The 12,967-nt window shown below is 47.1% G+C and overlaps 1 protein-coding gene across 2 annotated transcripts in view; it reads left to right on the top strand.

Moving 5' to 3' along the window:
- Nucleotides 1-12,009, top strand: part of TXNRD1 (thioredoxin reductase 1) — a 70,782-nt gene extending 58,773 nt beyond the window's left edge. For both annotated transcript variants that reach the window (XM_045467214.1, XM_045467215.1), the window contains exon 15: nt 10,067-12,009. In XM_045467214.1, the coding sequence (XP_045323170.1) occupies nt 10,067-10,129 (63 nt within the window). In that variant the 3' untranslated portion in view covers nt 10,130-12,009. The remainder of the gene's footprint in view (nt 1-10,066) is intronic.
- The last annotated feature ends 958 nt before the right edge of the window (nt 12,010-12,967 follow it).

Genomic DNA, 12,967 nt, shown 5'->3' on the forward strand with positions numbered 1-12,967 from the left:
CAAAGGCCTCTCCTCCTGGATACACCTGGTACATCCGGGGACCTTTGTGAGTCTCTGCTGCTGTGCATCTCCATCAGTCAGTTCCCGTATGACTGTGAAGCTTGCAGACTGAAAGTTTCACTGCTTTGACGGGGCTTAAAAAAATTTGTTTTTCCAAGCTGGTGGTTGACGAATGAGAGAAAAATTGGGAGCTGTCTCACTCTGTGAACATGTTTGTTGTGCGGTTCTGTGTGTAGCGCTGTGCTGGGCGCTTGGGGATACAGCAGGGATTTAGGATGAGATCAAGAAAGAGCAGGAGGCAGCTGAGTCCAGGGCCAGATGCAGTGGAGCGTGACAGGTCCCGATCCGGGAAATCCAAAGTGGTGTCTGGAGGAGGGAGTTCTCGTCTGAGACAAGTAAAACGTGCTGGTAGAGAGCCAGTCAGAGGGAATAGTAAATACAGGGCCTCTGTGGGAGGGATCGTGTTTCTTCACGCAGCTGGAAGGCCCTCAGCACTGCTGGAGCTTGGAGAGCCCAGAGAGAGGTGAAAAAACTATGCTAGGAAAGGAGGTAGGAAGGTCGGTGGCCTTGTAAACCGAGGCGGGGTGTTTGGGCTTTATCCTGGGGCCTTGGTGTTCAGCCGAGAGAAGGTTGGATGGGGCAGGAGTGCCGTGATCAGACGTGCTGTGAGGAGAAATCTCTGGCCACGCTGTGGCATGGGACCTCGTGGGCCAGAGCAGGCACATGCGGAAGTAAGGATGTGGTGCCGGCCTGAACTGGGGCAGGTGGGGGGGGGGGGGGGGCGGCAGTGGACATCGAGAGGCCCTGGTGGATTTGAGAATTTGAGAGAGAACTAGGAGGTGGGCTTCCCTGAAGTGGGAGGGGGAGGGTGTGGGAGTGAAGTTGGGAGCAGTAGCAGAGAAAGCAGGGTCCGGGGGAGTCATGCTGGCTGTGGCACTGATGTCCTGTGTGTCAGGCACTGTGCTCTCTGCGGAAGTGCTTATGCGAATTCCCCGGGGAGGGGGGGCGCAGGGGGGCAGTAGTATCTCCATTTGACAGATGAGGGAGGACCCTGGGGACAGAGGGGCTGAATAACTTGCCCACGGCTCTCCAGCTTGGAAGTGGCACAACCAGGATTCTAACCCAGGCAGTCTGGCTCCCCAGGCGCCCGCCGCTGTGTGAATGATAACTCCACTCGTAGGCCCCTTGTACGGCATTTGGCACGGAATTTAAAAAGTGGCAACATGAGCGTGGTGGAGACACACACAGCTGGATTGTAGTCTCAGCAAGATCTCCGTGAACCTGGCCACAGCACCCAGCTTTTCAGGCACCTTAGTCTCCATGTTAACTAAAACAGAGGTGACGTCTAAGTCCTAGGGCTGATGAGCAGTGCTGTGCGGAAAGTGTTTGGGAGAGTTCCTGCACCCGGTACTGGTATTGGTGGTATTTCATTATAGAAGATGTGGCTTCAGTCAAGGTGATCGTTACAGTGTTTTCTTTTTAAATGTTTGTTTGTTTATTTTGAGAGAGCGAGCGTGAGAGATCTCATGCACTGTGAGTTCATGACTTGAGCCGGCATCAGGAGTTGGACGCTTCACCGACTGAGCCACCCAGGTGCCCCTACAGTACTTTCTAAGGGGGTTGCAGGGTGTGCTGGGAAGGGATGCATAGTTTGAAAGCGCTCCTCTCTGGGGCGCTTGACTAGCTCGGTCAGAAGAGCATGTGCCTCTTGATCTCGGGGTCGTGAGTTCAAGCCCCACATTGGGGACAGAGATTTCGTAAATGAATAAATAAAAACTTAAAAAGAAAGAAAGAAAAAGCTTCTCTGGTGATTTGTTAAAAAATTTATTTAGGAGCGCCTGCTGCCTCAGTCGGTAGAGCACGCGACTCTTGATCTTGGGGATCGTGAGTTTGAGCCCTACATTAGATGCAGAGATTACTTAAAAATAAAATCTTAAAAAGAAACGTATGTAAACTAAAAACAACAACAAGAACAAAATAATTCATCCATTTCTCCCACCCCCCACACCCGCCTCTTGCAACCATCAATCTGTTTTCTCTGTGAGCTTGTGTTTTATGTTGTTTGTTTTTGTTTTTTGAGAGAGAGTGCACATGAGTGAGGGAGAGAGACAGAGAGAGAAAGAAAAACAGAATCTTAAGCAGGCTCCACGCTGAGTCTGGAGCCCAACACGGGACTTGATCCCATGACCCTGGGATCATGAGCCGAAGTCAAGAGTCAGATGCTCGACTGATTGAGCCACCTAGGCGCCCCTGTTGTTTTGTTTGTTTGTTTGTTTGTTTTCTAAATTCTGCATATAAGAGAGCTGCTATAGTTTGTGTTTTTCTCTGTCTGACTCATCTCACTTAGCATAATGTTCTTGAGGCCATGCATATCGTTGTGTGTAAGTGGCAAGGTTTCATTCTTTTTTATGGCTGGCTAGTGTGTGTGTGTGTGTGTGTGCGTGTGTGTGTATGTAACACACACCACATTTTCTTTATCCATTGATGGACATTTAGGTTGTTTCCATATCTTAGCTATTATGCTGCAGGGAATATGGGGGTGCAGATATCTTTTCAAATTAGTGTTTTTGGGGGGGAATATATACCCAGTAGTGGCATTCCTGAATCACATTCGTAGCTGGCTTTGTTTTTAGTTTTTGAGGAACCTCCGTGTTGTTTTCCACTATCCGTGTTGTTTTCCATAGTGGCTGCAGCTAACTTGTATTCCCCCCAACAGTGCACAAGGGCTCCCTTTTCTCAGCATCCTCACCAACACTTACTCTTTACTTTTTGAGACTAGCCATTCTGACTGGTGTCAGGTGGTATCTCATTGTGGTTTTGGTTTGCATTTCCCTGATGATGAGTGATGTGGAATATCTTTTCGTGGCCATTTGGATGTCTTTGGGAAAATGTCTGTTCAGATCTACCTATTACTTAGTTGGGTTATTGGATTTTTTGCTGCCAAGTTATACATTTTTTTTAATACCCCTCAGTATGAAACCAGATTTTGAAAAACCAAAATGTTCTGACCCTTGACTATGGAAATACTTTTATTTTTTTAATTTTTTTTTTAACTTTTTTTTTTTTTAACGTTTATTTATTTTTGAGACAGAGACAGAGCATGAACGGGGGAAGGTCAGAGAGAGGGAGACACAGAATCTGAAACAGGCTCCAGGCTCTGAGCTGTCAGCACAGAGCCCGACGAGGGGCTCAAACTCACGGACCGCGAGATCATGACCTGAGCCGAAGTGGGCTGCTTAACCGACTGAGCCGCCCAGACGCCCCTGGAAATACTTTTTAAAGCTTCTTGATCGAGGGAAAGTGAAATTTGATTTGTAGGGAATTTTTAGGGACTCTTTTTCTCCGTGTTAAATGGTGAGTCTAGCTTGGGCAGTAATTGGATATGCTACTGGACCCATTGGTTTTTTTCACGTCCAGCCTCATGCTGTAGGGAGGTGGCACACAAAATGCCCCCGGAATGTTTGTTACTAGTCCACATGAGGTATGGATGGAAATGAAAAAGGAAGGGTTAGAAACTTTAAGACCTATTTGACAGTATCCGATCTTGGCTTTTAATTTTACATGCCTTTTAAATTTCATTTTCTAATACATTTTTATTGAATTTCACAAATGTTCGTCCACGGGATGGATTGGAAGTAATTTAAAAACTGGTCTGAGCACTGTTTTCAAGTATTCAGAACCAGCCACAGCTCCCCTGGCTGTGCTGTGCGTTGTTTGCGGAGCAAATTGCTCGAGGGGTCTTCATACCGTTTTGATAAAATAACCTGGGCAACTGAGCGATCTTTGGTTCTGAGGAGTAATTACTTAGAAAAGCCGACAGATTCATCAGTTGAGGAATTGCTATAAAAGGAGGAGAGAGTACTCTTGTTACGACTGAGGACTGTGGTGTCAGTACAGGTGGTGGGGGGGGGGGGGTTGTAACGCTTGGAGCATCAGTAACGCATTAGTGCTATTCAGTGTGAAGGTAGGGTGGTGATAATTTATTCCGGACTTCTGAGCAGCAGTAATTGAATAGGAAACTGATTGCACATCATTTATAGTAGTAATTTCAGCTAACCAAGTTTATCCGTAGGGGAAAAGTAATAGCTCGAGAGGAGAGAACGTTAGAAAAGACCCCTGTGAAATGTTTTTAAGTGAATCTTAGTGCCGAACATCGGAAGTTTTAATTATCAACATAATTGTGGCCTAGAGTGGAGGGTCTTGTGAGGCTGGGAGGTAGTGGCAGACCGGAATTGAGGTACAGCAGCCCTTGACCTTTGTAAGTGCTCTTTGTGTTGGGTTAGAAAAGCATGAAGAGGCAGCCTCCATGCTCATTTTTAAAGTATGTGTTTTATGAAAATTCTTTTTTTTTTGCTTTTATTTTATTTTATTATTTCTTCAACATATGAAATTTATTGTCAAATTGGTTTCCATACAACACCCAGTGCTCATCCCAAAAGGTGCCCTCCTCAATACCCATCACCCTCCCACCCCCCATCAACCCTCAGTTCTCAGTTTTTAAGAGTCTCTTATGCTTTGGCTCTCTTCCACCCTAACCTCTTTTTTTTTTTTTTTCTTTTTTCCTCCCCCTCCCCCATGGGTTCCTGTTAAGTTTCTCAGGATCCACATAAGAGTGAAACCATATGGTATCTGTCTTTCTCTGTATGGCTTATTTCACTTAGCATCACACTCTCCAGTTCCATCCACGTTGCTACAAAAGGCCATATTTCATTTTTTCTCATTGCCACGTAGTATTCCATTGTGTATATAAACCACAATTTCTTTATCCATTCATCAGTTGATGGACATTTAGGCTCTTTCCATAATTTGGCTATTGTTGAGAGTGCTGCTATAAACATTGGGGTACAAGTGCCCCTATGCATCAGTACTCCTGTATCCCTTGGGTAAATTCCTAGCAGTGCTATTGCTGGGTCATAGGGTAGGTCTGTTTTTAATTTTTTGAGGAACTTCCACACGAAAATTCTTAGAACAGCTATGTACAAATAAAATCTTATAAGAAATTGACCTCATTAGTTTTCTCATCTAGACCAATCAGCAGTGGCACATGCTTTACCATAAGCATGTCATTGGTACAAGAAAAATAACTAGGAGCTCTTTTTAAAAAAATCTTGTATTTTTGATGGGTTTAGTTTTTTTTGTTTTAAGTTTATTTTACTTATTTATTTAGAGAGAGCGTGCGAGCAGGGGAGGGGCAGGAGAGAGAGGGAGAGGGAGAATCCCAAGCAGGCCCTGTGCTGTCAATGTGGAGCTCGAACCCATGAACCCCATGAGATCATGACCTGAACCGAAACCAAGACTTGGATTCTTAACGGACTTGAGCCACCCAGGTGCTCCCGATGGGCTTAGTTTTCTATCCAAACCTACCAGTTCTATTTCTAAAATAATTCCTGAGAAGTAAAACTTAAGCTTGTAAAGTTTCAAAGACTTTTACATATCTTTGCTAACAGATGGGTGTCTTATTATTTTTTTTAAATGTGAATCATTCATATTTTCTCCTGGCTCCATTTTTGTAATGTTTTAAAATACTGTCCATCGGGTCTACATTTTTTAAGGTGCTGATGATAAGGTGCTGATGCAGGAAGTACAAAGGCTTTGTCACTGCTTTAAGATTGAAATGGACCAAGGACTTTTCTCAGTAACGTTCCTTCTGTCCATAAAAGTATTTTCTCCTTTTATTCAGAGGTAGTTTTGGTGCTGATTGTTATTGCTTTGACTTGCGTAAGTGAAAGTGGCCTTGATTTCTTGTACTTTTTCCTCTTTGTATTAAAAACCAGGAAAGCGGTTATTTCTCAGGAACCAAAGGGGTGGCTGACCAAAAGGTTTGTCCAGGTGTGCCAACAAGGATGCGGGCACTCTGTGAGTCTTGCATACCCTGGGGACTCACCTAGGCCATGGCCTCCAGTCTTACTAGACGCTTAGTGTGGCTGCAAAAGCTTGGCCTGTATGTAGGGGAGGCTAGAAACATACCAGTGTTTCCCTCTAGCTTGCTTGGTGTGGCCAAAAAGGTTTGGATCGCAATCTTAATTATACTCAGTAGCCAAATATGTTTCTAAATTTGATTAACTGAACACAAAGCCTTTTTATGTTTTCGTGACTGGGCAATATGGATGGACAGTTTGGGTGACGATTTGGGTCTGTTCCTCACCGGTGCTATGTGGGCATCGTGGATCAGCTGCGACCCCACTCCTATGCCGCTTTGCTCCAGGCCCCACTGATGAAAGCAGCCCCTTCCCGGGGCGTTTCTGGCTAAGTGGCAGAGGGGAAGGACATGTAAAAATGCGTGCCTTGGTGCTCAGGATTTTCAGAAATGACACATCCCACTTCCATACATGTGTCCCCAGTCAAAGCAAGCCCTGGGCCCCTAACATCTAATAGGGCAAGAGTATATAATGTGTGGTCTACACAAAAGGTCTTCACAGGGAGGTGAAGGCACTCTTATGTTTTGGAAACTAGCAAAAGTCTCAGAGGAGTTCAGTCAGAATTGTAAAGACAGGAACTAAGTGTCAGTGTTAACACAAAGATGAGATTTTGACAGGAGTGGAATCAGACCTCATAATTGATTACTTAGCAGCAGCAATGGAGACAGAAGAATTAAGCATTAATTCCGGATGTATGGCCTGGTAATGGCATTCACCAAGGAGCCGGAGTGAGGGTTCAGTCTTGGACATGGTGAGGTTGACGTGCCATCCGGGAAGAGGTGTTCGTTAGGTCTTACTGGCGTGTAGTTGAGGAGGGACACGGTGGCTGGGGAGAGAGTGGATTCGTCTGCCTGAAAGGGGGAGGCGGGCTGAGTGAGATGTGTGATGCGAGGGTGTCTGGGGGGAGCGCTGGGGGTGGATGCCCTGGGTAGCACCTTCTGGCCTCGGTGGCACCATTTGTGCAGCACACTAAGCAGAGCAGGTGGCTGGGCTGCACGGCCCGCCTTCCGGGGGCTCAGCCCATCAGCCCGGGCAGATGAGCATCCCAGCATGCCTGGTGCCGTGGTGGGGGGCGGCCACAAGACAGGGATGTGGGCACGGTCATTCTCACGGGACAGGAAGAGGAAAGAAGGAGTTTTCAAAAGCGAGGTGAGGTCGACGACGAGGGCTGCAGAAGGCTGTGCGCGGGGAAAACCGCAAGGTGCCCTCTGGGTTTGGCGGCCGGTGAGCCCCTGATGAACCACAGGAGAGGTGCTTCGTTGGCCTGGCGGGGATGGAAGCCAGATTTCAGTGAAATGAGGGATAAAAATAGATGATGAGCACTGACAGCTTAAGATTGTGTCTGTAAAGAGGATAAGAGACGGTGGTGGTAGAGGTGATCCTAAGGTTGAGGGAGGATTGTTTTAGGATAAATGCAGTGTGAGCCCTTTTAAATGCTAAGGAGCAAGAACCAATGGAAAAGGCAAGGTGAAGAATCAAAAGGTGTGGGTTCAGGTGATGTGTGAAATGAGAAGGTGAGGGGATGGGATCCAAAGCCCAGCCTGGCAGAAGGAGGAGTTATGGAGGAGGAAGGAGGGGCTCGCCCTGGGTGGCGAGCAGCCGGCAGGTGATGGTGGGAAAATGTGTTATCCCTTTGTTACATTTCCCTGAGCTGGAGGAACTTCCTTTAACATTTTTTGGTATTAGAGGTCTGCTGGTGACAAAGTCTCTTAGCTTTTCTTTGTCTGAAATGTCTTTATTTTGCTTTCTTCATGGAAGGAAGTTCTAGGTTGACAGGGTTTTTTTTTTTGTTTATTTAGCACTTTGAATCTGTGCTTTGTTGTTGTCTTCCTCTAAAGAGTACTGAGTTTTGTTTTTGTTTTTGTTTTTGTTTTTGTTTTTGTGGTAGACCGTTAATGTCCTTGTGCATCATTTGATCCTTTGGAAACTTGTTTTTATGCTTTGTTAGGGTGGTTTAGAGTAGCTTTTATTCTGGCGCTAGTAACGCTTAGCCCTATTTTTATTTTATTTTATTTTATTTTATTTTATTTTATTTTATTTTATTTTATTTTATTTAACGTTTATTTTCTTGAGACAGAGAGAGAGAGAGACAGAGCATGAGTGGGGGAGGGGCAGAGAGCAAGGGAGACACAAAATCACAGAGCCCGACGCGGGGCTCAAACTCACGGACCGTGAGATCATGACCTGAGCCGAAGTCAGACGCCCAACCGACTGAGCCACCCAGGTGCCCCAACCCTGTTTTTAGATGTGGCTTTCTAGGGTCTCTACTGATGGCTCAGAGAAGCCTCTTGACTCTGGTTAGTGAGAACTGAAGCATCTCCTAGCCCTGAGTGGGTTCTGGTGGTGGTCAGCTTCCAGCTCTCTGTCTGGTGTTGTTTCTTCTCTGGCTTCATGGAGCCCTGCCCTCCAGGTGTGCACAGCTTGGTATTCAGCCAGAGATGAGGGGACAGCTCTTCCTCGGGGTGGCTGCCTCTTGGGAATTTGACCCCCAAATCCCAGCCGCCTCTGCCTCCCCAGCCTCCACTCTGTCTCTTCGAGTCGGCCCGGAGATGTCTGTGTTCTCTCTGGGCTCCTTCCTCCTACTGCATGCACCAGGGTCTTGCAGATGCTTCCAAATGGAAAGCCAGGCCTGTTGAAGGCTCCCCTTGTTTGTTTCTCTTTGTTAGGGAATTACAGTCACTGCCTGTTGTCTGGTGTTTTGTCCAGAGAGCTGGTTTGGTACCAATTACTCCATTAGATCAGGAATGAAAATCTGTTTCTAAGTGTATAGAAGTATTAGGTTTCTCAAAGTCTTGACTGTAGGCTTCCTATTTGGTAAAACTACAAGGGAAGCAACTGATGGTAGCTTACCATCCGTAGACTTCCAGACTTTGGATTTGGCCAAGAATTCGCAGTGCATTGCCTGCATTGGCACTCCACAAGAAATTCTACTGTGTGGTGCTTGGGCATACCCGCATTAGAACGAATCAGGCCATTTGGGACTCCTGCTAAAAATAAGATTCCTGGGCCCTACCCTAAATCTGCTATATTAAGATCAGTATAATTTCTATGTGTTTTAATCAATGTGAATAGACTTTGTTCGCCAAAGTATGAGAATCATTGTTTTTGTATAGACCCTCTTGCGCAGTAGCCAGTAAAACAGCTGCCTGACGATGTTAAGGCTCTAAGTCCGTAAGCACTGAGTGTTTGTAAGGATATGACACGAGGTGGTCTCATCAGTCACTGCAGATGAAAGTATCAGTTGGTCAGGCACCCTGGGGATCCAGTCGCCTAGAAGTGACGCATAGCCTCCAACCCATCAATTGCGTGTCTAGCTCTGGGTGCAGGGAGACGACTGGGACATCACGGAGCCTATCGCAAACAGCGTATCAGCAGTAGCAGGGATAGCCAGCTCTAGGAGCCTGGGTGTGTAAGGTGTAATATATTCACTGTTTGATAGTTGAGTTCTGTAGTCTACAGTATGTATCGTATACTAGAGGAACTGAATACTATTCAGTGAAAAATGGAAGAATTAGAGCCATTTGTATCCATATGGGTGAATTACGGAAATACAGTATTTCCGAGGAATACTGGGGCCCAGGACGCAGACGACAGAACAGTGCATCTGTCATCTTGCTATTTAGATGCAAGGTTGTGAAAAACCTACAAAAGGAATACAGGGAATGTGTAGGAATGGTGAGCACTGACTGGGGGAGGGGAGGAAGGAGGCGCTGGCGGGGGCGGGGGGGGGACACACGTGGGGCCCTAACCACATTTGTAATCCCTGAGCTGAGTATATGAACACAGGGGTTTTGTAATAGTACACTTTATACCTTTCTGCACATCCAAAATATTTCACCCTGCAGTTCTTTTAGAGAATTGACGACCAGCCGGGGCATCTCATTTAATTGTTTTAATCACCCTCATGGTAATAAAGTTCTTCATTAGTTATAATCTAAATTTTTTTCTTTCACCTTGGTTTTAAAATGTCTTTCCCCTTTTATCCTCGGGAGAAGTTGTGACATTCCTGGTCATGTCACTCTCCTGTTTTTATTTATTTGAAGTGGTCCCTCAAGTCACTCTTGATAGGAATGGTGCTGTCTGTTCTAACTCCCTGTTAAGTCATCTCTTCAGGTGTCTGAAAATCTCATGCTTTGTCCTCCCCGCAGGTATTCACAACCTTGTCAGTGACCAAGCGCTCTGGGGGAAGCATCCTCCAGGCTGGCTGCTGAGGTTAAGCCCCAGTGCGGATGCTGTTGCCGACACTCCAAGCCACTGCTGTGTTAACTTGCCCGAGTCCAAGGTGCAGATCTTAGGAAGGGTTTTGTGCTTTGGCACCCGCGTGTCCCGCGCTGGTGGCACCCGAGGCCCCCTTGGATCTCTCGGGTAGAAGGTGGTGGATGGAAGGCAGACAGCGTCGCACTGGGGTCACCGTGACGGACTGGAGCTGACACTCGGCAGCGCATCGGAGGGCGCGTCCATGAAGTCACCGGCCCCAAGCCCCCGCGGTGGGCGGTGATGGAACAAGTGCCGAGCAGTTTTAGCACGACCTCTCCGTTCTGGATTTGCTTACTCTCATTGTTCAGCTTTCTCATGTTGATCACTTTCTTCTTTTTTTTTTCCTCCAAGGTGTACGTGATTACTAGAGATGAGAAACGTTAGCAGTCGATTTTTGTCCAAAAGCAAGTCTTGTCTAGAGTGTGCAAGTAAGGTGCCTCGCGCATGAGAGGCCCTCAGAGGCTGCATAGGCTTGTCCCGTGAGAGAGAACGGTCCTGGGAGCCAAGTGTCCTGTTTTATGTGACTCACCTGTTGAGCAGGGTCTCCCCTAATGAGTTCCGGGTCTACCAACGAGTACGTTTATGATTGAATCTGGCCAAATTTGCCCCATGTGCCACATCACCAGTTGTGAGGTGATGGCCCCTTGGCCAGCCCGTCTCAAGTGACGTTCCCCGGCGTGGAACTTGTAGCATGGTTCCTGTCAGTACTCATCATGGAGGTAGAGGTACACCTTAGATGGGGAAAAACAGTAAATGTTTTCCTTTACTTGGTTTATTGTGTGTTGGTCAAAGTGAGCTCTTTTGCAATAAGAAACATTTAATTTGTGTAAAACCTTTTTTTGTTGTTGTTGTTGTAACTTTAGCTTTAAGTTAAACACACAAATATCACGGCCTTACTTTTCACACGTGCTATATGTATCTGTCCCTTCCTAAGAACCACATTCATAGGAAAATAGGTCTTCCCACACTTAGGATTTAACTCTTCTGTGGTGATCGTTTTTTTAAGGAAGGTATTAATATCATAAGTTATTATTTTTGAACACAGGTGGATGTGAAGGATTTTCATTGAAAAACCGAATGGTTTTGACTTTTTCTGTTGAATGGATGACCGTTGCTGGCAGAATGGTGGCAGTTTTTGTGCTCCGTTAGCTTTCCAACTCGTCTTATTACAAAGAGGGATTGACTCTGCAGCTGTAGATTTCTGCGTGAATGTGCTGACTGTTCCAGGATTACGTGGAGGCCACCTTGTCTTTCTCTGAGTTGGCTTTTAAACGTGTGCTGTGGCCACCGGGCCTCCCGTCCGCAGGCCCTCCAGCCCCTCTGTCAGCTCTCCCCTCTGCATGTATTCCAGCGGCAACCCCGAATGCTTGGTTCAAAGTACATTTCTTGGTCACCTCAGGGACCTTCTGCGCCTGCCTGGCTCTTAGCAGAGCGCCTGCGCCTGCCCCCCCCCAGGGCGCTGCCTCCCGCCCTTACCCCTGCAGTGCTGTGAAGAAGGTGGGAAGGGACAAAGAGGGGAGTTGAGGCAGTTGACTGTGTTCGGTTTTATTTATTTTTTTTAACCATTTTTTTTTTTCCTCCAAGCCTGCCAGTCTCTGAAGTTAGAACAATAGGCAGTATGATTTTCGTGCCTAATCATGTTGTGATTCTCTCTTCTTAGTGGGATGGAATGTTCTGTCCCCCCAAGAAGGGTTACACTTTATATATAGATTTGTCTTGTTTAGATTCTATAATTGCCCACTGTACTGAGATTCCTATTAAATTCCATGTATTTTTGTTATGTATCTTCTGGGAAAAACAGACAATGTGAAACATTAAAAGGTATTAATATCCACCCCGTGTGCCTTCTTATTGAATGGTGGTGTCGGGATTCTTTGCCGGATGGAGTTCAGGTTCTGCGTCGATGATGACGAGAACTAGCTGCTGAGGTTTACGTGGTAGTGCTCTTGGCTCTTCCGATTCCATCCTCCAGCTGACTTGAGGTCGTGACCTTTAGAGCGGCACCAGCCCCCCACCCCGCCGCCCCCAACCACACTCAGGTGCACTCTCTCTCGGTCCCAGCACTTCACACGTCCGCAGCTACGTACCCCTGTTACCTCCCCACACGGCCGCGCGCGGGTCTGTCATCCTTCCTCTCCGGACCGAGCCGTCCTTGGGTACGGATCCACTGGTTATGACCATTCCGGCTTCTGGCCGTATCTGGCACACGGTAGGTGTTCAGGGCTCAGTTGATTCACTCACATGCACCTGATTTTCTTATGCCTCAGTTGTTAAGCAGAAATGTCTATTTTGTGTTAACCCGGACCGAAACCTTTCCAAAACGTCTGTTCCCTCCCGGGCGATTGCCGAGGGCTGACAGCATCAGCCCGGTGCGTGTTTGCCGCAGCACGTGCCAGGCCCTGTGTCCTGACCCACTCTGGCTGTCCTCATCCTTCGTCCTCCGACAGCTCTGCCAGGAAGTACTCCCGGACCCACCCATTTACAGATGGAGAAACAGCCCCCGGTAGGAATCCTCGCTCAGGATTACACTGGCTGCTTAGTGACGCAGCAAGTGTTCGGACCCAGAGCTAGGTCTGTGACGTCACAGGCCCAGCCTCTTCGCCGCCTTTCCATACTGCTTCCCCTCCATCTGTGACACCTGCGAGCTCTCGGGGCTGCGGAGTCCGTTCCCGGGGCCCCTCTCTTCTCGCACGCCGTTGCACAGTGTTGTCGGCACAGTTAATACATACTCAGGTGTGTTAGCGCTTTTCCTGACTGGTCTCTACACTGCCAGTTTATTTCCACTCTTTGTA

The sequence above is a fragment of the Leopardus geoffroyi genome, chromosome B4 (assembly GCF_018350155.1).
Source record: "Leopardus geoffroyi isolate Oge1 chromosome B4, O.geoffroyi_Oge1_pat1.0, whole genome shotgun sequence".
NCBI lineage: Eukaryota > Metazoa > Chordata > Mammalia > Carnivora > Felidae > Leopardus > Leopardus geoffroyi.